The 27,411-nt window shown below is 39.3% G+C and overlaps 1 protein-coding gene across 2 annotated transcripts in view; it reads right to left on the reverse strand.

Annotated features, from left to right (window-relative positions):
- Positions 1–1,567: 1,567 nt before the first annotated feature.
- Positions 1,568–27,411, reverse strand: part of irs1 (insulin receptor substrate 1) — a 53,670-nt gene continuing 27,826 nt past the window's right edge. The window contains exon 3 of one of the 2 annotated variants that reach the window (XM_068042492.1): positions 1,568–4,024. In XM_068042492.1, coding sequence (XP_067898593.1) covers positions 4,020–4,024 — 5 coding nt within the window. In that variant the 3' untranslated portion in view covers positions 1,568–4,019. The remainder of the gene's footprint in view (positions 4,025–27,411) is intronic. The other variant, XM_068042491.1, reaches the window with a different exon arrangement.

Consider the following 27,411-nt stretch of genomic DNA (forward strand, 5'->3'; position numbering starts at 1 on the left):
TCTGTTTCCCATCATATAACATCTGTACGAGGGGACATGCTGTGACCATTTGATTCTGAATATTAAAGGGAGTCTAAGAAATGAGCAGAAATAAAGGCCCCTTGGGTTACTAGAAAGTGCAACATTTTCTTATTTTAACATTTATAATTTTGGTACAAAGATACCAATTTGTAGCCTGTAAGATGTGAATAAGTAAATATTTTCTACATAGCCACTCAAGGCTATCTTGCCTAATGAGGCGCCTTAACTTTTTTAAAATGTTTTTTCTATATACAGCATGAATGAGATTAAGGTGGATTTCAAACTCAGTCACTATTTCTAAAATATAGTATTTCCCACTGAACAGCTTCTTCTCAGTTCTGGCTGAAATTAAATGGGCGTGACTATAGCTTTGGATGTACTCAAAAAAAGTGTTCAGGATGGGGAATGAAAATATGTTTCACACCTTGCTACTTAAATTCCAAATACTGGTCAGATATATTTTTCACTCTTAACTGTAGACAGTTATTATGATAAACATTTGTGGAATAATCAGCCTTGGGTAATTTGAATATTTTAGTCCAATGTTTATCACGAGTGCAAAATACATTAAGTTTGAAGGAGGTTAAATAGCTTACCTGATTTTAACAAGAGCACACAGCACTGGGAATTGGAACATTCAGAGTTCTGGTTAGGTACAAAATCCAGTGTTTGGTGTAATGAATTCAACAAAATGTAGGTGCAATTTTGCTTGATGGATGATGGCAATTGGAAATATAATTGAAACTTGAAAATAAATATTTTGTGGGTGATATTTAGCAGACTGAAAAGGAACCAGAGATCCATTCTCCCAACATGATAGCATGTCTTAACATCTGGTCACCTTAGAGGTATTTCGAACATTTGCAAGAACATTTCCTTTTTGTACTTTACAGACGCAAAGCATAGGAACTGCTCAAAAATCACTAAGTAGATTTCCCATAATCTGACCTATGGATTTGCTGGGAAAAAGCGGAGAAAGATTAGGAGAAACATATGTTTTTAATGTACAGTAGCTGAAATCCAATGGCATTGCTTGCTGATAGTCTGGAGCATGTTGATATTTAGCGGTTAACGCAGCCTGTTCTCCGATCACTGCTCAGGTATACCCTGTGGCAGGTGATCTCATTAATTATTAAGGTTAATTAGAAGCTAATTATTGTTACTGCCAGAAGTTTTATTCATTGGTTTCACTTGGCTTTTCATTATTTTAATAACTTCAGATAATCTTAGGGTCATAAAATGAGCACACTTTCTCGCCTAGTCTACTTTTTTTTTTAAAGAAATTGTTCAGCTGATTAGTTGCAATTTTATACGAGGAGACATCTGGAGTGTGATAGTCAAAACTTTTATATAAAAAAATGTAAAAAGCAAAATACTGTGGATGCTGGAAATCTGAAATAAAAACCAAGTGCTGGAAATACTCAGCAGGTCTGGCAGCATCTGTGGAGAGAGAAACAGAGATAACATTTCAGGTCTGTGACCTTTCATTAGAACTGGTTTTGATGAAAGGTCACAGACCTGAAATGTTAACTCTGCTTCTCTCTCCACAGATGCTGCCAGACCTGAGTATTTTCAGCATTTTGTTTTTATATAAAAAGATATTTTGGTTTCAGCACTTTTATTGTAAACCACTTAAATCTGACAGCTATAATGCCTCCTACAAATATGGAATTCAGGGGCTAGATATATATTTTTATGGCATGCAATCAAATGACTGGGTGTGAGATAACCACAGGTGGACTGGTAGTATGCAATGCCATGGTAGTCAATAGCAAAACCATAATAATCCATTATGCCATGGAGAGGGAGATACATACTTAAAATCCTACAATGCCCAAGATCAGGAATATATGCCTCAAGCAATCCGGTGAAACAAGGGTTAGAACTGGGCCTGGTCCTTTGAGACATCCGTGCAGAACTGTTTGTAAAAGAGCATTTTTGTAATCTTTGAAGGCAATTGCTACTGTAAGTAAATATTTGAACAGAAATCTTTATTATAAAACTTTTATATTATGGAGTCGAAGATGCATACTGTGCATGAATACTGCCTTTTTGCCTTTTGGTCTTACGATAGGATAAAAAAGTTATCTTACTGCAACTCATAAGGACCACAAGTAAACTGAATTTGGGGCAATTTCAGTGTATTCCTACTGCTTTCAATTTCAAAGCACAAAGCTATTAAAAATGCAAAAAATTTAAGTCTCACTCAGAGGTTGATCTGGAGGCCAACAGAAATAGAATTAGGCACACTTGTACAATAGGAAGGTGTTGTTCCAATTTTGGGATTACGATACGTGGGATAGATTTTTAACTTGCCTCCCTGGCGTAAAACTGGTATTAAACTAGCATTTGAGATCCAACGCTTTTGATTGCAACTGCTAGATTTATATCTCCATTGATTTCAATGTAAATAAAAATTGGGCAGTGTCTAGACAGTGTTGCAGATTGGGTGGCCAATCTGCAATACCAGTTTTATGTCTGCACAGTAAGTTTGAAAATCGACCCCATTATTTGGTTAGATTAAAGGATACTTTATCCTGCATCCAAACAGGGCTAAATGCCTAACCTCAGTATCTGATGCAGATCCTGATGCACAAATTAGAAACTTTTTATTCAGAACCTTACTTCCACAACAACGCCACATTACCATTAACATAATTGATGCTTCCTGCTCCTCTTCCAAACTCATTTGTGCCAGACTCCAATTTCTTACCCTGCTGCTGCAACTCTATTTTCACCCACACTACTGTTACTTTTTGGGAACTCATCTGTATATTGATTCAGACATGAAAGTCAACAATGTTCAAGCATGCTTCCCCTTGTGTTCCTAGAAGTAACCATTTTCTGTAACTTCCAGCAAATTTATGAAAGAATTTTCTTGTGAATGCATTTTGTGAGCATTGAGGACATAGTCTACCATTTAATCAAACCATCAGAGGAAAAATGCAATCATTTTCTAATTTATTACTTACAGGGAGGAGGGGGATCAGTCTCCAGAAGTTACAAACACAACATTGTCCATTCCAAGGCATGTTATGTATGTATACATTGCCCAGATATAATATATATATATATATATACACACAAAGAAAAGGAAGACTAAATTTTAATGTTTTTGACTATGGTTTCAAATTCCATTGGCATTCATTAAGTACCATGTACAGTAATGTCAGTATCCCCTGACTGCAATATATCTCATAAAATGGAAGAGTATAAAATTGTGAAATCAACTGAAGACAGCAGGGCTGCATTACTGGTACTATAACCATATTGGTGAATGGGACTGCGTACTAAAGCCTGCATTTCAGGATTATGCTATGTATAAACAACAGCTTTTATCCAAGAATAGAAACATAATCCATTCTTACTGTGTATATTCACAAGTTTTAAACAAAATTTCCCTGTTTATAACAGAACTGGAAATTTACCTCCAGACACATCAATATTGAATGTACATGAGAAAAAAAATTACATTTTCAGTTCAAAAAAGTATCAATATAAAGGAAGCAAAAATGTTAAATATTATTCTGTATTTTCCAAACATTAGCAACTTTTAAAAAATCAATAGTTCTATACTTAATTTACAGTGAAAACCTTAATTTTTTCAGCAGCACGTGAAAGTCAAGGTTAATGTTGTTTTACAGTCCAGGTTAGGCATCTGAGTTGCATCGCTGACAGTCTTTCCATTTGTGTTTACGGAGATTGTTGAAGTAGAGTGTGCTGATGAGGGAAAAGAGGCAGATTTGCTGTCGTGTATGTGTCACAGCGCACACTGTGCGCCCCACAGACATGTATGTGCAAAGACACACACATTAGCAAACAAGCAATCCAGTCAGAAAACTATGTCCTGAGGTTTCTTGCAGCAAACTGGAGTGATTTTGATCTGTCGTACCATCCTTTATAAGAAAGAGCATGAGGTCCTAGATGGACTGCACAAATTATTGAAAGCCTAGGTACTCATTAAGTCCATGCAAGACTTGCCGAGGGTTAAGGAGATGTCATTCTGAAATGGAAACAGAAAAACAAATCAAATTAGGATGTTTATACAGGGTAAAATCAGTGATTCTGCAATACAGCCAACTTATATATAAACAAAGTTGTGCATGCCTACTACTTACATGAAGCAAGCAGAAATACAAATTGAACAAAACAGGTGGAATCTTTTCAATCTTACCTTTTAGGACCCTATATTATTAGTAAATGAATCTTATTTAGTTTTGCTTTTATAAGGCTTTGAAACTACTATACATTAAATACACAACTGTATTTTCATAATATAGGCTCACACATACAATCAAACCTATATGCGAGCATATACATAGAATGCAACATGCAGTTATACTCCCAAATTTTAGAGGAAGCTGCAGCACCAGTCTGCAATCATTGTGCCTTGGCCAGCACAACTAAGTGGCATTGTTTAACTTGTATCGCTCATCCTAGCTTGAAAGAGTACAAAGGTCTTAATACTCCATGGATGCCAATTTCCTCAGGCATCTTCCACTCTGCTGCTGTAGCCTTGGCAAAACATGCAGAAATAGGGTTTCCATCAAAATTATGGTGGTACAGCAGGAGAAGTACGGAGGAAATTTACCCTCATATTTTGATCCTACATTGGAATGCAAGGAATAGTATTTGGTCCATATCATGATCAAGCTTCATTTTTCACAGCTAATAGTGCATTTAAATGCTAATTAATGGCAAACAGCTCACACAAGGTGCTGTTAAGACACTAATACCTCCTTTGTTATAACATGGGAGTCAAATCAACATATGATTCAGCTCCCACTTTTCACTCAAAATTAATTCAAAATTTAACAATGAATTAAAAAAACCCACACGTTGATAATTTTCCAGTATTTAGATACTGAAGTGATACATTCCTGTCACTACAAATTGCAGCGATAATGAGAGCAAAGCAAAAATCTCAACTATAGCTCAGTTGGTAGCACTGTCACCTCTTAGAAGGACTTGAGCACAAAAATCAAGACTGACACTTCAGTGCAGTACTGAGGGAGTGCTACACTGTCAGAGGTGCCGTCTTTCAGATGAGATGTTAAACTGAGGCCCCATCTTCACTCTCAGGTGGACGCAAAAGGTCCCATGCATTACTTTGAAGAGCAGGGGAGTTATCTGTGGCATCCTGCCAATATTTATCCCTCAACATCACAAAAAGAGATTATCTGGTCATTATCACATTGCTATTTGTGGGAGCTTGCTGTGCGCAAATTGGCTGCCACATTTCCTACATTACAACTGTGACGATACTTCAAAAGCACTTCATTCTAAGACACTTTGAGACAACCAATGGTTGTCAAAGGTGCTATATAAAAGTGCAAGTCTGTCTGTCTTTTTTCTCTGACTGCAACTTCAAGAGCTGTGGCTCTTATACCTAACAGAGTAAAACTGGCCAAAAATAATGAAACCACCATTGTGCGTGTGGGTACTTTTTAAAACTTTATTTTACTCGGGGCTCAGTTTCTCTTTGTTTGGTGCAGAAACTACAGGGTTAGGAAGTGGCCCCAACACTAGTTCACAAAGAGGAATGCGAAGGCTTGAGGATGTCAGAATGCATTGAGGCTAGAGGCAGCCATAAATATTCCTGTCCCCTTTTCCATCTTTTAAAAAATTTCATAAAACCAGCTCAATAGCAAAGATGTAATCAGCAGGTGATGAAACTCAAAGTACAGAGCAGCACTTAAAAGGTTGCTCTATAATATAAATGAGTCTGTAGAATGAAAGAGTTTAACCAGGGTCAATAGTCTTTTAGCAGCCAAATCAGGTTGGGTCATTTCAATAATCTACCTAATTACATATAATTATAGTACTCAGGAAGGAAAGCAAATTAAATGGCAGTCAGATGCAATTTCTCAGGACGAGCCAAAGCAGTGTATTTACTAGAGTTTGCATTTCCATGGGCATCTGACAACCATTATGTTTCACTGTAGCAACTATTTTCTCAATATACTACTGTCAAACGCATTAGAAATAATGAGGGGAAACTACACATGGACATCTCCATTAGGCCAAACAACTTTATTGCTAGTCTCTGCTAATTTTGAACAAATGTACTTTTTCCCACCATAGCAACTTTACAACAGCTTCAAAACAGTTAAGGACATAAAATGGATAGTGGAAGGAAGAGATTGGACTGATTGATACAAAGAAATTAAAAACAAAGATCCAGAAAGAGAATATCTAGTGAGTCACGGTGCTGATGCCATACTATATTGGCATTAGAAGTTGAAGCATATATAGGGATAAATCATATATTCTGCTAATACTGAACATGAAGCTACATCCCTTATGGTTATGTCCCTTTTAGAAGCTTTTCCTCAAAACACCAAGGACTGCATTTTAATGTTAGGTCTATAAAAGTCAGTACAGTTCACTAGTATGAATAATACAGGATTCCAAAAGTCAAAAATTAAAGTATAATTCCTCTAAAAAATGTTGGCACTGGAAAAATTTTAAAACTATTAGATGAAGTCTGTGCAAGGCGAATGATACTTCATTATGAGGAGAGATGAAACTTGACAATTAGGCTAAAGCACAACTATAAACTTTTTTTTAATGAAAAGAGTTCAAGATGAAAGCAAATCCTTCAGTGGTGGTCAGTATTTAAAATTAACCACCATAGTTTGGTCATAAGCAGCGATGCTGGGAAGTGGACACAGGAGCTTGTTGGAATGTTAGTTTGTTTCTTCATGACTCATTAGTGCTAAATATTCCACAATATGTGCTGTGTACTGAGTGAAGCCAGCTGATAATTTCTCCAACATAGGGCGAAAAAAAATAGAATTTGAAGATTCAGAACAAAACCAGATCTACCTCACATCTGTGGTCCCATGTGATATTTAATTTTTTTCAAAGTACGCACATCTTCCTGCTTCCACAATTTTTAAAGTTGAGCCCAAAGTGATCCTACCAGTCAGATCCAGTCTCGATTTCACCAACACTCTCCTTGCTGGACTCCCACAAACTCCATCCTGCTACACATATCTGATCCTACTTTCCCTTGGTCTTATACCCTCTCCGAAACCTTTTAACAATTTAAAGGATGTATACTTATTTTTAGAATGAGAATTGCTGGAATCCAGATTCTTAGTTTTTCAGCAGTAGAATGCATATTTTTTTTTAAGCAATTTTGTATTTCATAATTGTTTTTGTTTAGAGCCTCGTTTCTTTAATTTCAACAGACAAAAATGCCTAAAAATAAGGTTGAGCACATTGTTCAGTCAGAGTCCCAAAATCTAATAATCAAAGTTTTTGAGATATTTGGGGACACAGTTCCATATAGATATGAAGCCAAGAATATATTGTTAAAAGATTGTGTTCATTTAATTTGTACTATTTTCCTATTGCACTTCAGACCAACATATGCACTAACCAGAATAAGTTTTGAAAATAAAACTATGAGAGATACCAGTCATATTGTTCCATAATGCATAATACTAATCCTTCAATTTATAACATATATGTTTCCTAGAAGCACAGCAATTCAATTCTGTCTGCTTGTAGTAGCATGTATTGAACCACAGACAAGGCCAATGAATTTAAGAGCAGATTAATGGTAGAACATTGACCAATCCAATGAATTAATGAACTCATTCAGACAGCAATAATTGCAGTCAGAAGAAACTGTCATATTTATATCTGGTATCTGTAAATGAATTGCATGTAAATATTTTTAAAATCTATACTACACCACTGGATTTTCAGGAAAAACACAAAAATCCCAGTCCAGGTGGTCACTGGGCCTCTGCCGATGTTAGCACTCCTATCAGACCATCGACTAGTCCAATTTCCTTGTGAATTTGTGTCTTTTACCATCTTCAAGTATCTATAAAATTATGACTGCAGTCCAGCAACTTTGTCCTCACCTCTACTGTTTTCATAGAAAATTTATGACACAGGAGGCCATTCAGCCCGTCGTGTCCATGCCATTCGACGAAGAGGCTATCCAGGCCAATCCCATCTTCCTGCATTAGGTCTGTAGTTCTAGAGGTCACGACTCTTCAAGTAGAGATCTAAGTACTTTTTAAATGTGGTGGGTTTCTGCCTCCGCTACTGCCACACTTTCAGGCAGCAAGTTTCAGGTCCTTACCATCTGCTGAGTGAAAAAATGTTTCCTCATCTCCCCTCTAATCCTCCTACCAACCACTTTATATCTATGGCTCCTGGTTTTTGACCCCTCTGCTAAGACAAATAAGTCATCCCTATTTACTCCATCTAGGCCCCTCAATTTTATACATCAATTAAGTCACCCTCTCAGCCTCCTCTGTTCCACGGAAAACAAAAAATAGGAGCAGGGGGAGGCCATTCTGCTCCTCGAGCCTGCTCTGCCATTCACTAAGCTCATGGCTGATCTAATCGTGGCCTCAACTCCACCTTCCTGCCTGCCCCAATAACCCTCACCCCCCTGTAGATCAAGAATCTGTCTAACTCAGCCTTGAAAATATTCAATGACCCAGCCTCCACTGCTCTCTGGGGTACAGAATTCCAAAGATTAACTCCTCTAAGAAATTCCTTCTCATCGGTCTTAAATGGGAGGCCCCTTTTCCTGAAACTGTGTCCCCTAGTTCTAGATTTCCACACGAAGGGTAACATCCTATCAGCATTCACCTTGTCAAGCGCCCTCAGAACCTTACATGCTTCAATAAGATCACATCTCATTCTTCTAAATTCCAATGAGTATAGGCCCAACTTGCTCAACCTTTCCTCATAAGATAACAGAGAACCTTCTCTGAACTGCATCCAATACCTCCCTTAAATACGAAAACTAAAACTGTACACAGTACTCTACTCTAGGTGTGGTCTCACCAACACCCTGTCCAGTTGAAATAAGGCTATCCTCATTTTATACTCCATCTACCTTACAATAAAATTGCATTTGCCTTCCTATTAGGTGTTGTAATTGCATGCCAACGTTTTATGATACATGTAGGAGGACACCCAGATCCCTCGGTACTGCAGCATTCTGTAGTCGCTATTTAAATAAATATTTTGCGTTTCTATTCTTCCTACAAAATTAGATAACCTCACATTTTCCCACATTATACTCCATCTGCCAAATTTTTACCCACTCGCTTACCTATCTGGATCCCTTTGCAGATTTTTTGTGCCCTCCCCACAACTTGCTTTCCTACCTATCTTTGTATCAACAGCAAATTTAACTACACTCAGTCCCTTCATCCACAATATAGATTGTAAATAGTTGATGCCCTAACACTGTTCCCTGTGGCACCCCACTAGTTTGCCAACCTGAAAATGCCTCATTTACTCAGACTGTTTCCTGTTAGTTAGCCAATCCTTTATCCATGCTAATAAATTACCCCCAACACCATAAGCCCTTTCCTTGTGCATTAACCTTTTATGTGGCACCTTATCGAATGCCTTTTGGAAATCCAAATACTGATTCCCCTTTATCCACCCTGCTTGTTACATCCTCAAAGAACTCTCAAATATGTCAAACATAATTTCCCATTCATAAAACCATGTTGATTCTGCTTGGTTGCATTGTGATTTTCTGAATATGATGCTACTACTTCCTTGATGATGGATTCCAGCATTTTCCCAACAGATGTTAGGCTAACCGGCCTATAGGTTCCTGCTTTCTGCCTCCCTTTATCGAATGGGGCGTTACATTTGTGTTTTCCAATCCACTGAAAATTTTGGAAGATTACAATCAATGCATCCATTATCTCTGCAGCCATTTCTTTTAAGACCCCAAGATACAGGCCATCAGGTCCAGCATTTAGCCCCATTAGTTTTCCTAGTACTTTTTCTCTAGTGATAATAATTGTTTTAAGTTCCTCCCTCCCTTTTGCCTCTTGATTTTCTACTATTCTTGGGATGCTTTTCATGTCTTCTCCTGTGAATAGATACAAAATACTTGTTCAAAGTCGCTGCCATTTCCTTGTTTTCCATTATTAATTCCCCAGTCTTATCCTTTAAGAGCCAATGTTTAGTTTTGATATACACATGTAGAAGCCCTTACTACCTATTTTTATATTTCTTGCTAGCTTACTCTCAATTTCTCCCTTTTAATTTTTTTCTTTAAGTCATCCTTTGCTGGTTTCTAAAATGTTAGGGGATCATCAGCCTACCACTAATCCTTGCAGTATTATATGACTTTTCTATTTGATACCATCCTTGGCTAGCTACAAATCATTCATCCTTCTTAGAGTCCTTCTTTTTCAATGGAATATATCTTTGTTGACAGCTATGAAATATCTCCTTAAATGTCTGCCACTGCTCAGCCACCGGCTTACTTTTGTAATCACCTTTAAGTTTACGACACTAGGTTCAGACCCAATTTTTCACCCTCAAACTGAATGCAGAATTCTATCATGTTATGATCACTCTTCCCTAGAGGACCCTTTACTATGAGATTATTAATTAATCATGTGTCATTACACATAATGCACCTCGTCATCTAGGGGGTACTAGATTTGCTGTCCCACCCTTTTTCCTTGTGGGACCATGTTTACCCTGAACCCCTTGAATCTCTTTCTTGATGCTTCATTGTTCTGACACTGGTTTACTTTCAAATAGCTGCTTCTAGTCCACTTTTGCTAAATCGCTTCTCAGCCAAGTAAAATTGGCCTCCCCCAATTGAGAACTATCACTCCTATTTTATCTGTGCCCTTTTCCATGACAATGCTAAATCTAACTGAATTATGAATACTACCACAGAACTACCCTCCCACTGATACTTCTTCCAATTGCCAAGCTTTTTCCCCCAAAACTAAACTCGAGAAATGCACCCCCCCCCCCCCCCTCGTTGGGCTTGCCACATTCTGTTAAAAAAAGTTCTCCTGAATGCAACTTAGGAATTCTGTGGCCTCTGTACCTTTTACACTGACTGTATCCCAGGATATAAGGGTAATTGAAATCCCCCACATTATCACTGCCCTATTGTTCTTTGCATTTTCCAGAAATCAGCCCATTCTATCTCCCTCAGACTGATTGAAGGCTTATAGGATATTCTCAGCAATGTGACTGTCTGTTTTGTTCCTTAGTTCAATCTATATCGCCACATTTTATGATCCCTCTAACTTGGCTCATGGCTGCAATTGTTTCTTTAATCAATCTGCCACCTCATCATTTTTTCCAATCGCCTTCTCCATCTTGTTTGAAAACCTTGTAACCAGGAATGTTAAGCTGCCACTCCTGCCCCTCTCTAAGCCATGCATCGGTAATAATAAAAATCATACTTCCATATGTCAAACTGTGCCCTCAGCTCATCTGCCTTATGCCCAAACTCCTTGCATTTAGGTATATGCCATTAAGCACAGACTCCCTCAACTGAATCTTTGAAAGACATAGTCAGTTAACCAAAATAATGCTGCACTGCAAAAATAATTTTCCATTAGTATACAGCGACAAAACAAACATGCTAATAAGTCAGCAAATACACATACATACATCATTTTGATGAGAAACAGACAATCTATGTCTTCAGTGACCTCTCGCATATAGGGACTCTGATTTGAAAACCGGTCATGACACTTACCTTCAGTTTTGATCCCAAGAGTTACTCAATAATAAAAACTAGCCATTATTCAGAAGATTTTAAAAAACACATTTCTTAAAGTTAAAAATACAATTCTGATAGAAAGCCGGAGGTTTGTAATACAGTGCAGAATTAACGGTAAAACAAAGAAAGCAGATAATTTCTTCAGAAACAAGAACTTTAATAAAAGGTTAGATCTGATCAGTTTAATTTAGAATTTGGAACCTAACAAATTCTGAAGACATCATATAACCCATTATATCATGGTGCAGTAGAGTCAATACCATGGGAGATGGCAAATGTACAAGATAAAGAAATATTTTAAATGGTTTTGAAGGGAAAGTTGTTCAGGGTTCACAGAGAGGACAACATGTATGCACACTTTCCACTGTCTTTATATTTTATTACACCTTTACTATCGGGATGCAATTCACATGAAATTGGCAATAATTCCTTTTGCGAATGGTTGGCTAGAATTGTTTTCCATTTTTGCAGAAAAACAAATGGAATCCCAAAAGTCCCAATATCTCATATACTAACAGAATGACTTATTCGGTAACCATGTACCAAATGGATTGGGTAATTTCATGCCTTTTTCAATACTCTGAGTTTCCAACTTGTCCATATGCACAAGCATTAAAAGAAAATAAATGGATACAGTGCTTTGCAAGCTGCAATCTAATCTAAGGGTTGAGAATAGTTTATGTAGAGAAGAGGCAGATACCTAGGAATTGGCCAAACCATTTTACTGGAATACTTTGAATTGCGCTGAAAGTAGAAGTGGGAGAGATTGCCAGTACACTTTTAGCTCACTAAGGTGAACTATTACGGAGCTAGAGCACCTTTGTAAGTGAAGTTTCTGCTCAACTTTAAGCAAACTAACAATGGAATACTTTGCATACAACTAGTGAAGATGCTCCATCTGTACAGCAATTACTTAACTTCCCAACAGAAGGACTGACATTTTTACCATCAACTCCCAGCATGCAAGTCACAGTCAACAGCACGGCATACAGTGACATTTAGTGAGTTACAAGTGGTGTAATCCACTGCTATCGAGATGATGACAGGTGTTAAAATCAAGACTCATATCTTTATCTCACTGAATGAGGGCAACCTTAACTTAACTTACACAGCAGGAAACTGATGGAATCAGATCAGCTGACCGCATTACACCAGGCCCAATTTTACTATTTATTGACAGATTAGATTAAAATTAAAATTTTAACCCCATTAAAATTAAACCCCATGTAAGGTAAGAGTATAGCATCAAGTAAGAGCCAGCATCAAGCATTCCAACTGTGTACAGTGTCATGATTCGGAATACTTCTCAACACTATTTGCTTATTGCAAAAGTCAACTTCTGAAAGCAAGCCTGTGCTTATGAACTGAAACTGATCTTGTGTAGCAGGCCCTACAGTGAAATGTACTAGTATTGGGGTATACATCAGAAATAGTGGAGTCAAGCCAGCATGCTCCATAAGTCTCTGCAAACTGGTAGGAAACACTTTGCTTACCAGATCATATGGTTTAGGCTAAAATGACTTCATTTTATTATTTGAAGTAAAATGATACAATAACAGGATGAAATTTGATGAAAACAATTTTTCATTTTAATTAACTTTTAAAACTACTTTCAAATAGCCAAAAAAAGTCCCATATCTAAGCGCACATCATTACGTTCCGAGTCCTGCTTCCCCATAGTGACCAATATGATAAAACTGTACAAACTGAGGAACTCATAAAAAGTGTTTATTTTACTATGTTCAGACAGCTGCTGGCTACAGAATTAATTAAAATCAGACATAATTGTAGCAGAACATGTTAATAAGCAATGACACTCAACGACTGATACCTAACAAATGCTGACAGTGTACAACTGCCCATCATATAAACATAGTACCTCCTTATCTGATCAATTATCAAATCAAACAATATAGCCTGCTTTCTTGCAGACTGCCAGACTCTGTTCTCAGTTGGTGGCCTCTAAAGAACAGCTTTCATTTCAACCATTCCAGTGCCAGGGAAAGCTACAGATAAGCAAAAGAAGGTAAAATATAGAATTTTCTTCTAAATCAAAACTGAATAGATCTCAGGATCCCTAACAAACATGGCACAGATCATATATGATTTATAGGTGAACACTTGACTATCGTGCAAACTCAGTTCACCAATGTACTTTGGGGTGTCAACCTGCAACTTCAATCAGATATACAGGTGTGATTCAAGGCAGTTACAGATGGACAATAAAGGCAGCATTGTCAACATCTCCCAAATCCTCTGAACAAAATAAATTACCCAGACTCAGAAGGGGAAACTATACTACAGCCAGGTGTCAATTCACTGGTGTCTGCTTTGATAGGCACTGTTAATAAAAGATGGGGTGAATGCACTGCCCCGGAACTAAAACATCCTATGAAATAGTATTGAGAGAACAGGAACTTTAAATCTGAATGTCCTGACAACAATTTAAATACTAATCTAATTCTATAATTGATTTAGTTATGCAAATATCAGCACTTTTAAGCTGAAGACTACATATTGTGTGCAGACTAACTCATTTTATCCAGGATCCCTAAAATGAGGAAATGTGATTTAAAAAAATCCAAGGTTGATGGTGTAACATACTGTTTTTAGTAGTTTACAAATCTGGACAATATAAAATCCTAACCATCCTAGTGAAACTGCAACAGTTTGATAAAAATGTATTTTCAATTGGTACCGATCAATATGTCAAAGTCACCACATCATCATATTGAGTGTTTTGCAGAAAGGTCAAGGCAGCCTTGAAAAGTACCCATTATGCAGTCTAGAAAATACACTACATTGAAGTAAAAAAAGATTGTATTACAGCAGACTGTTAACAGTTTAAAAAAATTTAGAGCAAGGGATTTAGATATGTTTCGCCCTTTGAATAAGCAAAAGTATTATTACATCCCTGCTCTCCTCTATCAGAGCATATAAAGTTCACAAATGGGAATGCGGATTATTGCACGATGTCATACCACATAAAATGCCTGAACCCAAGGATAAAAACGATTATTCAGGCTAAGCTTTTATCAAAATTTAATATCACCAGAATTTGATGCAGAAATTGGAAGTGGAAGAGAAAACATATCTCATGATTCTGCATTGCATTCAGCCATTAAAACAAGATCTCTTTCACTACATAAAAGGTTAAAAAAAATGCAGTCCTTTCCACAGGTGGTCGAGTAATTTGTCAAACTATATGAGAAATAGCCATCTGTAATTAGATATAAAACATGACAGCTTTAAATGGTTATGTAATGCATCTTCATCTCTCACCCATGAACCATACAGCACAGAAAGAAAAACAGAAATGGGCAAGTGGACTTCATTTAATGTCAGCAATTACCTTCTATTGATCAGATAAACAGTCTATGCTGCAGATCTTTTTATTACCGTCTGGCACACTGGATTTGCGACAGTGAGTGGTTTATTTCCCAAAGGTGCAATGAGGTTAGTGGATTAATCTGTAATGACTGCTGTGAGAAATGTCCTTTTCTTTTTTCAATAGGGCATCTACACTATAAACACTGATGATAGCTCTCTTGAAGGACTTCATTTAATAAAAAGAAACTAAATCGGATAAAGAATACTGGAGATATGAGAAACACATTTCCCTCCAACTTAATCCAAGACTATAAAATTATAGACTCCTTCAATTTTCATATTACCATAGTCCCAAATGACCCTACAACTTGTTGTATGATTGCAAAAACATGCAGTAGCAACAGGATAAGAGTGCATTCAATCCTGTTTTTTCATTTGGCACTCCAGATATTTTTAGCGATTTCCAGCCCCAACTATGAAAGAGACAGAGCAAATGTGAGACAAATAGAAGGTATAAACCAGCAGCAGAGAGCAGAAGCAAACCAGACAGAAAGCGAACAAAACAGAATGAGAGCGCGAGAGAGAAAATTTATGCAAGAGAACTAGCAAGCGCGCATGAGATACATTGCAGAATACTTGAAATAAGTGGAGCTGCATCAACCCAATAACTTCCACGCAGTTTGCTTACAGCTGCATTCATATGGTTCTTTTCAACTTCAGCAAAAAGAGGTCAGAACCATACCAGAAACACAAATGCCAACCTATGTTGAATTAGGTGTCAGCTATAGTACGCATATCCTTAGATGAAGAAAATTAGCCAGAGGTCCTGCATTTGATCACTATCCAGTGACTTCTGTTGGTATCAGACATCTGCAGAGAGAGGATCGTATCAAGGCTAACCATGATGTACATGTGGTAAAATAGCCAGTTGACAATCAACACCACTATTCACACATGAATAGTGGTCACTTGGACATCTGAACAATATTCCTACAGAGTCAGCACCTCAGGAGAAGGCCGGAAGGGAAGAAATTGAAATTTTAGTTATCAATAATCTTAATGCAGTCACGACCTTGTACTAAGAACAGGGATAAAGAGTCTATTCCATCTCCACAAGTAGCAGATAAGCAAATGTTTCTGTTAAGTGACTAGAAAGAGTAATCTGTCTTCCATCTGTGCCCAATGTGTTCAATCCTGTAACACTAGACTTTTAGCTGAACATTCACGAGTTTAAGACGTTTGCACTTGACTGATCAGTGTCATTAGTCAAAAATAAATTACTTCTAAATTATGAATTTGCTTCTTTACATTCAACATTGTGTTTGAACAGGTCACTGTTTTACCTCGAAACCTTCTTTTCAAATGACTGGTTTTGCAGAATAAGGAACACTGTGGTATCAAAGCCAAACATTTCATGTTCATTGTTGGTGATTAGTAATTTTCATCTACCAACATATTTATGGTGTTAATTCTGTTACAGATGATTATATCTGTCAAAATATAAACCCTATTACTTCTATCAGTTAGCATAACAAGGATAAACTGTTGCGAATACACCATTGACTGTGAAGCCACTGCATTTGCACACCGGTCACCTGTACAAGGAGGTATAGCAAGTATGCAAGTTGTCCTACTAATCACAATGATCTGGCTGGCACCCTTCCCTGGAGATCATAATTAAATCTTATTAAAACCAAATTAACACATCAAATAGCTAAATTCTGATCTCAAGTCACAGTACACAAGACTTTGGTAATCTCAATTTTAGATAGAAGGAGGTTTTATCTTGGGTTTCTAACAAGTACATTCCCTAACACAATGCAGCTTGAATGGGATCTTGGTTCTGGTAGTTTGTGAACATGATACATTAAAAAGTATAAACTCTAATTTCATTCCACTATTCAATAACATCTAGCACACAACATGGGACTATTACTTTTCTCATGAAGCACACCATTCTCAATACAGAGAAATAAAAGTGATGGATGTTGCTAAAACCCACCTGGAGTTACTTGAAGCTTGAATGAACACAAAACGTTTTTGCAGTTGTCTGGAAAAGTATACTAATTCACCAGTTCTAGGACAGTTCTTAAAGATAAAGCTCTCTGCCTTGTTGGCAAATAAGATTTACTCACACTGAAAAAACTCTTAAAGATACTGCCAATATAACATCTAAATGAAAGCCAATTAGCATACAATACAACAGCATTACTGTTCTTGTATTATTGAAAAGGACACTCAATCTTCTTCTTTAGCCTCCTTAACTCGAGGAGAGACAATGGATAAGCGCCTGGAGGTGGTCAGTGGTTTGTGAAGCAGCGCCTGGAGTGGCTATAAAGGCCAATTCTAGAGTGACAGGCTCTTCCACAGGTGCTGCAGAGAAATTTGTTTGTCGGGGCTGTTACACAGTTGGCTCTCCCCTTGCGCCTCTGTCTTTTTTCCTGCCAACTACTAAGTCTCTTCAACTCGTCACACTTCAGCCCCGTCTTTATGGCTGCCCGCCAGTTCTGGCGAACGCTGGCAACTGACTCCCACGACTTGTGATCAATGTCACAGGATTTCATTTCGCGTTTGCAGACGTCTTTAAAGCGGAGACATGGACGGCCGGTGGGTCTGATACCAGTGGCAAGCTCGCCGTACAATGTGTCTTTGGGGATCCTGCCATCTTCCATACGGCTCACATGGCCAAGCCATCTCAAGCGCCGCTGACTCAGTAGTGTGTGTAAGCTGGGGATGTTGGCCGCCTCGAGGACTTCTGTGTTGGAGATACGGTCCTGCCACCTGATGCCAAGTATTCTCTGGAGGCAGCGAAGATGGAATGAATTGAGACATCGCTCTTGGCTGACATACGTTGTCCAGGCCTCGCTGCCATAGAGCAAGGTACTGAGGACACAGGCCTGATACAATCGGACTTTTGTGTTCCGTGTCAGTGCACCATTTTCCCACACTCTCTTGGCCAGTCTGGACATAGCAGTGGAAGCCTTTCCCATGCGCTTGTTGATTTCTGCATCTAGAGACAGGTTACTGGTGATAGTTGAGCCTAGGCAGGTGAACTCTTGAACCACTTCCAGAGTGTGGTCGCCAATATTGATGGATGAAGCATTTCTGACGTCCTGCCCCATGATGTTTGTTTTCTTGAGACTGATGGTTAGGCCAAATTCATTGCAGGCAGCCGCAAACCTGTCGATGAGACTCTGCAGGCACTCTTCAGTGTGAGATGTTAAAGCAGCATCGTCAGCAAAGAGGAGTTCTCTGATGAGGACTTTCCGTACTTTGGACTTCGCTCTTAGACGGGCAAGGTTGAACAACCTGCCCCCTGATCTTGTGTGGAGGAAAATATAACTGCTTTTAAACAGGGAATCTCTGTTAGCCACAGCAATGCCTCTGTGAAAGATCAACTTAAATATCGATTGAATAGTAGAACTCATGTACTGGCAAATGGAATCAGCCAAAATGGAATCTGATTATTTAAAAAAAACAAAGATCATTCATGGCCTGGAGAGTGACAGATCTAAACACCCAAATATTTAAAAAAGGGGTTTTTTTTTTAAATCAGAAATGGCAGGGACATGCACTCATCCTTCTTACAGCAGCTTCAACCTGCTGCAGAAAAATCACCCTAGACAAAGAAATGGTACATTTTTTTGTTAAAACATTTATAGAAAAAATGCAATAACTTCAGCAGTTTTGATTCCATGCTAGTGTCTCTAGCACATTTTCAAACACCCTTAAAGTAGAATTTACTAAATGAACTATCAGCATTTACTGTCACTTGCATCAAGTAAGCAATGAGGCTCCTTTTGCTAAAATAGGACAGTCCAGTCCACATGTGGATCAACACTGATGTTCCAGTCAGCATTGTTGGCTCTCTCAGTTGAACTACAAGATACTATTTACCTGATGGTCATATGGTAGAGCAAAATCCATTGTACTAAGATCTCAACATGCAGTGTAAGCTCTTCAGAAGAGATTAATTGGTGCAGCGGCTTTTTCTACTATAAAAAGCAGTGTTGCAGTACGGGGAACATTGCTTTTGCCAAATGTCGAGTTGATGCACTGCTAAGCTCATCAGGTGGCATTGAGAAACCAAGAATCAGAAAGAGTTCATGCCATACTGATAATCCTGTCTGAAGGACACATTTGTTAATTGTGTCATGGTTTGATTATATGCAGGTGAAGGGTGCAAATTGGGGTATGAGTTGAGCACTTATAAGCAGACACTGAGACTGGTAGAGGGTCTGAGTGAGGAGCTACATGTTTGTAATCCTTTTACCCTGCACAGTAAATGTGAAACTGAGTAAATATAGGCTCCAACATTATCCTTCCATAACAAGCTTTCTGGAATTTAACAATGTTGGATTTGGTTTGACACCATTTGGTTTAACTGATCAAAACAAATTCCATTTGCTTTATGCAACGATTGTAATTTTTTTAAAAATTGGCAGTTCTGATGTGTGCGGACAGGATAACCCAATTTAGCATTATCTGTGTCCCTAGCCACATGGAAGTAATTAAGCCAGACAAATGTGAGAGCTGTATTATCAGCAAAGATCATCTAGCATAACCTTTATTTACCTCAACTCCAATGAAAAGCATTCTACCGCCATCATTCCTTGATGTTTATCCCAATTATAACTTTCAGACCATTTCAAAAGGCAAATGTCACTCCACGCTTAAATTATTACATGCACACAGAATAACAAAGAACAAAGAACAGTACAGCACAGGAACAGGCCATTCGGCCCTCCAAGCCTGCGCCGATCTTGATGCCTGCCGAAACTAAAACCTTCTGCACTTCCGGGGACCGTATCCCTCTATTCCTATCCTATTCATGTATTTGTCAAGATGCCTCTTAAACGTCACTATCGTACCTGCTTCCACCACCTCCCCCGGCAGCAAGTTCCAGGCACTCACCACCCTCTGTGTAAAGAACTTGCCTCGCACATCCCCTCTGAACTTTGCCCCTCTCATCTTTAAACCTATGTCCCCTAGTAACTGACTCTTCCACCCTGGGAAAAAGCTTCTGACTATCCACTCTGTCCATGCCGCTCATAAATTTGTAAACTTCTATCATGTCGCCCCTCCACCTCCGTCTTTCAGTGAAAACAATCCGAGTTTATCTAACCTCTCCTCATAACTAATGCCCTCCAGACCAAGCAACATCCTGGTAAACCTCTTCTGTACCCTCGCCCAAGCCTCCACGTCCTTCTGGTAGTGTGACTACCAGAATTGCACACAATATTCTAAGTGTGGCCTAACTAAAGTTCTGTACAGCTGCAGCATGACTTGCCAATTTTTATACTCTACGTCCTGACCGATGAAGGCAAGCATGCCGTATGCCTTCTTGACCACCTTATCCACCTGCGTTGCCACTTTCAGTGACCTGTACGCCCAGATCTCTCTGCCTGTCAATACTCCTAAGGGTTCTGCCATTTATTGTATACGTCCCACCTGCATCAGACCTTCCAAAATGCATTACCTCACATTTGTCCGGATTAAACTCCATCTGCCATTTCTCCGCCCAAGTCTCCAACCGATCTATATCCTGCTGTATCCCTCTTCTTTACAATGCAGGGTATGAAGTGACAAAAACTAAAAATAAATTATGCAAGCTGGCATTTATTAGCTCAATAAAACACAAACCCACTTCAGCGGCAGGTGTAATATCCTATTTTAGTTACTCTGAAGGAGGCAGTTGCTACAGGAATTCTTTATGGATTCAATATTTCAAGTCTCGCATCAAATTTACAGCATGGGTTTTGTGTAATTATGGTTATTACATTACCACATTAAGAAACACGGAAGTCAAAAGTAAAACTTGGAGTTCCGGTATGGTTAGATAACAAGACGATAGGTACATGCAATACCTCTCAGGGAATCAGTCAATCTATCTCAATTACTCTACAACTGTTACAACCACTTGTGTCAATTTGTCTCATCAGTGTACTGTTCAACCTTGTATCTCTATCAGAAATTTCTGCCTTTGTAGGGATACTAAGCCCAACAACATTGGAGAGCTGAACTTCCTTCCTAACAGCACTGTGGGTGTACCTACCTCACATAGACTGCAGCAGTTCAAGAAGGCAGCTCACCACCACCTTCTCAAGGGCAACTGGAGATGGGCAATAAAATGCTGGCATAGCCAGCGACGCCCACATCCCATGAATGAATGAAAAAAAATACAGTTGGTGTTTAAGTACTTTTAATTTCATGACTATCTACCAATGTTAACAAAGCTCACATGCCATTAGGCACAGTTACTCTTTCAAGCCAGCATTCATTGAACAACAAATGTTCAAAAATTGCAAGTAAATTGAGCAAATTTTGTTCCTATTTGATTTTTTGAAAGGATCATTGATGAAAATCCCTTTAATGGAGAAAAAAAATGATTCTGAAAAGCTATGATGAAGTATTTCATTGAGAAACAATGCAGTGGGACAGTTAGGAGAAACTCAATCATGTACAATTGTGTTACATTTAAACAGTATGTAGGTTGCTGAACAAAGACAACAAGTATGCCAGAAATCTAAATTTCAATCATTTAGAGTCAGCATTGTTTCCAGATTAAGGTGTAAACAGGAACAAGGTCTGAAGTCCATAATTCAACATTTAGCATAGCTTTACTTTGGACTCTTAGTTGTCAGATATTTGATCTGTCTGTAAATTATCCAGATTGTTTTGAAGGTAACTTGCGATTTTCATCACTTTTATATGGATTTTGTATTCATTCTGATTCTACGAGTCTGCTCGGAACTGGCTCCTTAAAAATAGACTACTTAAATTCCTTCCTTACTCTACTAATATCAGTGGGGCGGCACAGTGGCGCAGTGGTTAGCACCGCAGCCTCACAGCTCCAGGGACCCGGGTTCGATTCTGGGTACTGCCTGTGCGGAGTTTGCAAGTTCTCCCTGTGTCTGCGTGGGTTTCCTCCGGGTGCTCCGGTTTCCTCCCACATGCCAAAGACTTGCAGGTTGATAGGTTAATTGGCCATTATAAATTGCCCCTAGTATAGGTAGGTGGTAGGGAAATATATAGGGACAGGTGGGGATGTGATAGGGATATGGGATTAGTGTAGGATTAGTATAAATGGGTGGTTGATGGTCGGCACAGACTCGGTGGGCCGAAGGGCCTGTTTCAGTGCTGTATCTCTAAAAAAAAACTAAAAACTAATATGCTCGTGGACTTGACAGTTTTTTTTTGTAGGTCTCAAAGTCTGCCAATAAGATAAGGCAACTGGATTTCACAGAAATCACAGAAGATGGAGCCCCTAAACCAGCACCAGTGTAAAAATAACTATTCTGACAGAAATCAGACATCCATTTTTCCAACAAGTGTACCAGTTATTTGTCTGATATGCACAGAATACACAAGGGGTATAACCACAGGGCGCTTTGTACAGTGCACCTTAAGTTTTACAGCTGTAAACTGGCGCTCACAGGGATCTCTTTTTTAAAAATCAAGGTTGGCTGACCCAAGAGTGCGTTATGTTGGTTATCCATTGGTGACAATGCTTAGAAGTAAACAGCAAAAAAGGTCCATGAAAAGTTCACTACTTGATTACATTTTTGAGAATCAAGTTGAACATATAAAGTACATGCAAGCATTTTTGTATAGTAACTGAGTACAACTGTCTTACTTCACAAGCATACTCCCTACCCTGCAGCTGCCAGCATACCTCCCCCACCTCAAATCCCTATCCCACTATTCCCTATGCTACCTGGCAAAGAAACATACATTAATACAGTAACAATATGACTCCCAAAAACAGGAACATGCCACAGTCCTACCCAGAACATCTTCTCTGTAGTCCCTCTGCAGATGTAATGCGGTTACTAATAGATTTAACCTACTCCTGGAGTACCGTTGAGAAGCTGTTAACTATTGAAGCCCCGTGGAAATTAAATGGTGTCCATTAAACAATGACTCTTCAAAAATGCCATGCTCCTCCTCAATTTACCACACCTCTTTCTTTAGACTATGTTGTATAGACTCAAATGTTTGTCGTCAGCCAGCTAAGCTTTGAATTCTGTTGTGTGATGGGTATTAGTTTGGCCATTTATAAATTCTACTTAATATCTCTGCTCCAAAGGGTAACTCCAGTCAGCTGCTTCTCCCTTTCAGTGCCGATCCTCAAACTGCACATAGGTTTAGCTTGCACTTTCCGCTCCAAGCTGGTTGCCTCTTTAGAAAACTGAAGTACCAAATACAACAAGCACATGATCAGCTCATCCAAACACTTAAAACTTGTCAATCTTCAAAAAGGACAAATAGCTGTAATACAAATTAAAGGTCTGCTCGGGTCTGGAAAAAAACTCGACCTGAACCCGACAGAACCACATTGGACCTTCCATTTTTTCCTGTGCCCGACCCGACCACCAGAATGTTCACTTTCTCCAGTTGACAGCATTTGTTTTACATCCATAGTGCTCTCACTGTACTTACCACTTTTGGATGGATGGAATGGAAGGAAGCTGCAGCATGAGCACGATAACATCATAGAGATGCTCATTTGCTCATTCACGATACAGGTTTCTCTCCTTGACATCCCGGACACCCAGCTCAGGCTGGCTTTTCAATTTTTGACGCTTACTTACTCAACTTCCCTTTTCCCCCCAGCAGAGCAAAAGGTAGTATTGTATGTGTCCGACCAGAGCCCGAAAGCGGGACCCGGAAGAGCGACCCGACACTTGTCGTCGGGTTCGGGTCGGGTAGCCTGCCTTTAATATAAATGGCCCCTGTTTGGTCATACCAGACACCATTATATTAAAAAAGGAAATAAAGTCATGTTTATTGCAAAGACTAACTGGATTTAATAAATGTGTTTTTTAAAAATTCTTTCATGGAATGTGGGTGTCACTGGCAAGGACTGCATTTGTTGCTCATCCCTAATTGTCCCTGTCAACTGAGTGGCTTGCTAGGCCACTTCAGAGGGCAGTTAAGAGAGAGAAATCACATTGCTGCTGGTCTGGAGTCACATGTAAGCCAGACCAGGTAAGGATGATAGATTTCCTTCCCTAAAGGACATTAGTGAACCAGATGGGTTTTTATGACAATCAATGATAGTTCCATGGCACCATTACTAGCTTTCAATTAATTTAATCAATTTATTAATTGAATTTAAATTCCACCAGCTGCTGTGGTGGGATTTGAACGCACATCCCAAGGGCATTACCCTGGGCCTCTGGATTACTAGTTCAGTGATATTACCACTATGCCACAGTTTCCTCCAAAGTCCTACGGCAAGTTATGCTTACTCAATTTTAAGCTTCTCTATAAAGGGTGGTTAATAGCATGACTAGGCAGAATAAAACCTACTTTGGATTTAGAAGTGAAGAAATTTGCAACTTCATAGTTTCCTTGCTGTAACACCACACTGGGGAAAACCTCTGAAGACCCTTTTCTGATGGTTGTTGGCAATCCAGGAAGAAAAACTTGCTGCATAGATAGGAAAGTATTGAAAGACTGCGCCAAGGAAAATGTAACTAAGTCAAAATGGTGTTTTGAATTTGATAGAATCTTAGAACTGTCTTCCGACTCTAATTGTGTCACATTTCATTCACTGCTGCAAGCTTGGGAGCAGTTTATCATCACAAGCATAAAGTTCAATGAACAGTAGTACCAAGAGGTCGAACTCTATGTTGTGTGCCAGACAGAAGGGTCAGATGTAGCAAGTAACCACTACTAGCGTGCACGAATGGAATGTCCCCCTAAGTAATGTTACACAATCTTCTCACTAGATTATGTGCACTGAAAGATCGGTAAAAGAAAGAAATTTAAATTGGCAGGACAAAAAAAAACTCAAATACTGACAAGACTGTTTTCAAAAATTAGAGTCGGAAGACAGTTCTAAGATTCTATCAAATTCAAAACACCATTTTGACTTAGTTACATTTTCCTTGGCGCAGTCTTTCAATACTTTCCTATCTATGCAGCAAGTTTTTCTTCCTGGATTGCCAACAACCATCAGAAAAGGGTCTTCAGAGGTTTTCCCCAGTGTGGTGTTACAGCAAGGAAACTATGAAGTTTAATGAGGTATTATTTGGGCAATTTCTAGATCTAACACCAAAATTATAGGTTTATGTAATGCTGCAAATAGTTCCACAATAAAGTTAACAGGAGCAACCTGGTTAGAGACATGGCTAGTTCTGGAGCACAATAAACAGCAATAAACTTTCAGACTTAAAGGAGAGACAGTATTGGGGCAAATAGTAGAAATTATGTATGTAACTGATGTAAATATTTACCTGTAATTAGTTATTAACACAGTATCAACTTGACAAGTTAAACTTCAGAGGAGTAGACATGTTGAGGTAGATTTTCAACTTACTGCCAATGAGCATGCTAGGAGCAGCACCAGGTGTACCTGAAAATGTGGTGCCAGTCTGGTGAAGCTACAACACAGGACTACATACATGCAAAGTAGCATGCTATAGACAGAGCCAAGTGACCCTACAACCCTACGTTTCAGATCAAAGCTCTGCAATCTTGCCACATCCAGTCATGAATGGTAATGGATAAATAAATAACAGGAGGCATTGCGATATGAACATGCCAATCCTGGACATGGTGAAACACAGCGGGAGTGTGTAAAGAACAAGGCTGAAGTGTTTGCAGTGATCTTCAGCCAGAACTGCTGATGGATGATCCATCTCAACCTCTTCCTGTCGTCCCCACCATCACACATGCCAGTCTTCAGCTAATGCAATTCACACCACATGATATCAAGAAACGGCTGAACGCACTGGATACTGCAAAGGCCATGGGCCCTGGCAATATGCCAGCTGTAATGCCAAGCACTTGTGCTCCAGAACTAGCCATGTCTCTAGCCAGGTTGCTCCCGTGCAGCTACAACACTGGCATCTACCCAACAAAGAGGAAAATTACCCAGGTGTGTCCTGTCATAGAATAGAATAACAGAAATTTTAAGGCACAGAAATAGGCCATTTGGCCCATTGTGTCTATGCCATCCAAAAAATGATCCTTTTCTAATACCACCTTCCAGCATTTAGAGTCAGAGTTATACAGCACAGAAACAGGCCCTTTGGCCCATCATGTCCATGCCAGCCATCAAGCACCTAACTATTCGAATCCCATTTTCCAGCACTTGGCCCGTAGCCCTGTGGTGTGTAGCCCTGCAGATTACGGCACTTGAGGTCCATATCCAGACTTCTTTTGAATGAGTTGAGGGTTTCTGCCTCAACTACCCTTTTCAGGCAGCGAGTTCAAGCCTCGCACCACCCTCTGGGTGAAAAAGGCTCTCCTCAGCCTATCCAATCTTTCCTCATAGCTACATTTTTCCAGTTCTGTCAACATCTTCGTAAATCTCCTCTGTACCCTCTCTGGTGCAATTACATCCTTTCTGTAATGAGGTGACCAGAGCTGCGCACAGTACTCAAGTTGTGGCCTAACCAATGGGTTATACAAAAACATTTTGTCCACAAAAAGCAGGACAAATCTAGCCCGGCCAATTACCACCCATCACTTTGCTCTCAATCATTAGCAATGTGATAGAAAGAGTCATCGATAGGGCTATCAAGTGGCACGTACTCACCAATAACCTACTCACCAATCTCAGTTTGGTTCCGCTAGGGCCATTCAGCTCCAGGCCTCATTATAGCCTTGGTCCAAACATGGACAAAAAAAACTGAATTCCAGAGGTGAGGTGAGAGTGACTGCCCTTGACATCAAGGTAGCACAAGACCTACTAAAACTGAAGTTATTGAGCATCAGGGGGAAGACTCTCCACATACCCAACACAGAAAGATAGTTGTGGTTGTTGAAGGCCGATAATCTCTGCCTCAGGGCATTGTTACAGGGATTCCTCAGTGCAGTGCCCTAGGCCCAACCATCTTCAGCTGCTTCATCAATGACCTTTCCCTCCACTGTAAGGTCAGAAGTGGGAATGTGCCATGAAGATCGCAGTGTTCTGTTCCATTCATAATTCCTCAGATATTGAAGCAGTCCATCCCACATGCAGAACAACATTCATGCTTGAACTCAAAGTGACGAGTAACATTTCCACCACTTAAGTGCCAGGTAATGACCAGCTCCAACAAGGGAGATTCTAATCATCTCCCTTTGACGTTCCATCATCAAACTCCCACCATCAACATCATGGGATCACCATTGACCAGAAACTTAACTGGATCAGCCACATAAACACTGTCGCTACAAGAGTGGGTCAAAGGCTGGGTATCCTGCAGCAGTGACTCACCTGCTGACTCCTAAAGCCTTTCCACCATCTACAAGGCACAAGTCTGGAGTGTGATAGAATACCTTCTACTGGATTATGCAGTTCCAACAACACTCAAGAAGCTCAACACCATCCAGGTCAAAACAGCCCACTTGGCGCAAAGTTGTTGCAGTGTATACCAACTACAAGATGCACTGCAGCAATTATCAAGGTTCCTTTGACAGCATCTCCAAACCAGCGACCTATACCACCTAGAAGGATAAGGGCAGGAGGTACATGGTAACACCACCACCTCCTCCAACTCACAGCATCCTGGCTTGGAAATATA

Source organism: Heterodontus francisci, chromosome 11 (genome assembly GCF_036365525.1).
Source record: "Heterodontus francisci isolate sHetFra1 chromosome 11, sHetFra1.hap1, whole genome shotgun sequence".
Taxonomy (NCBI): Eukaryota; Metazoa; Chordata; class Chondrichthyes; order Heterodontiformes; family Heterodontidae; genus Heterodontus; species Heterodontus francisci.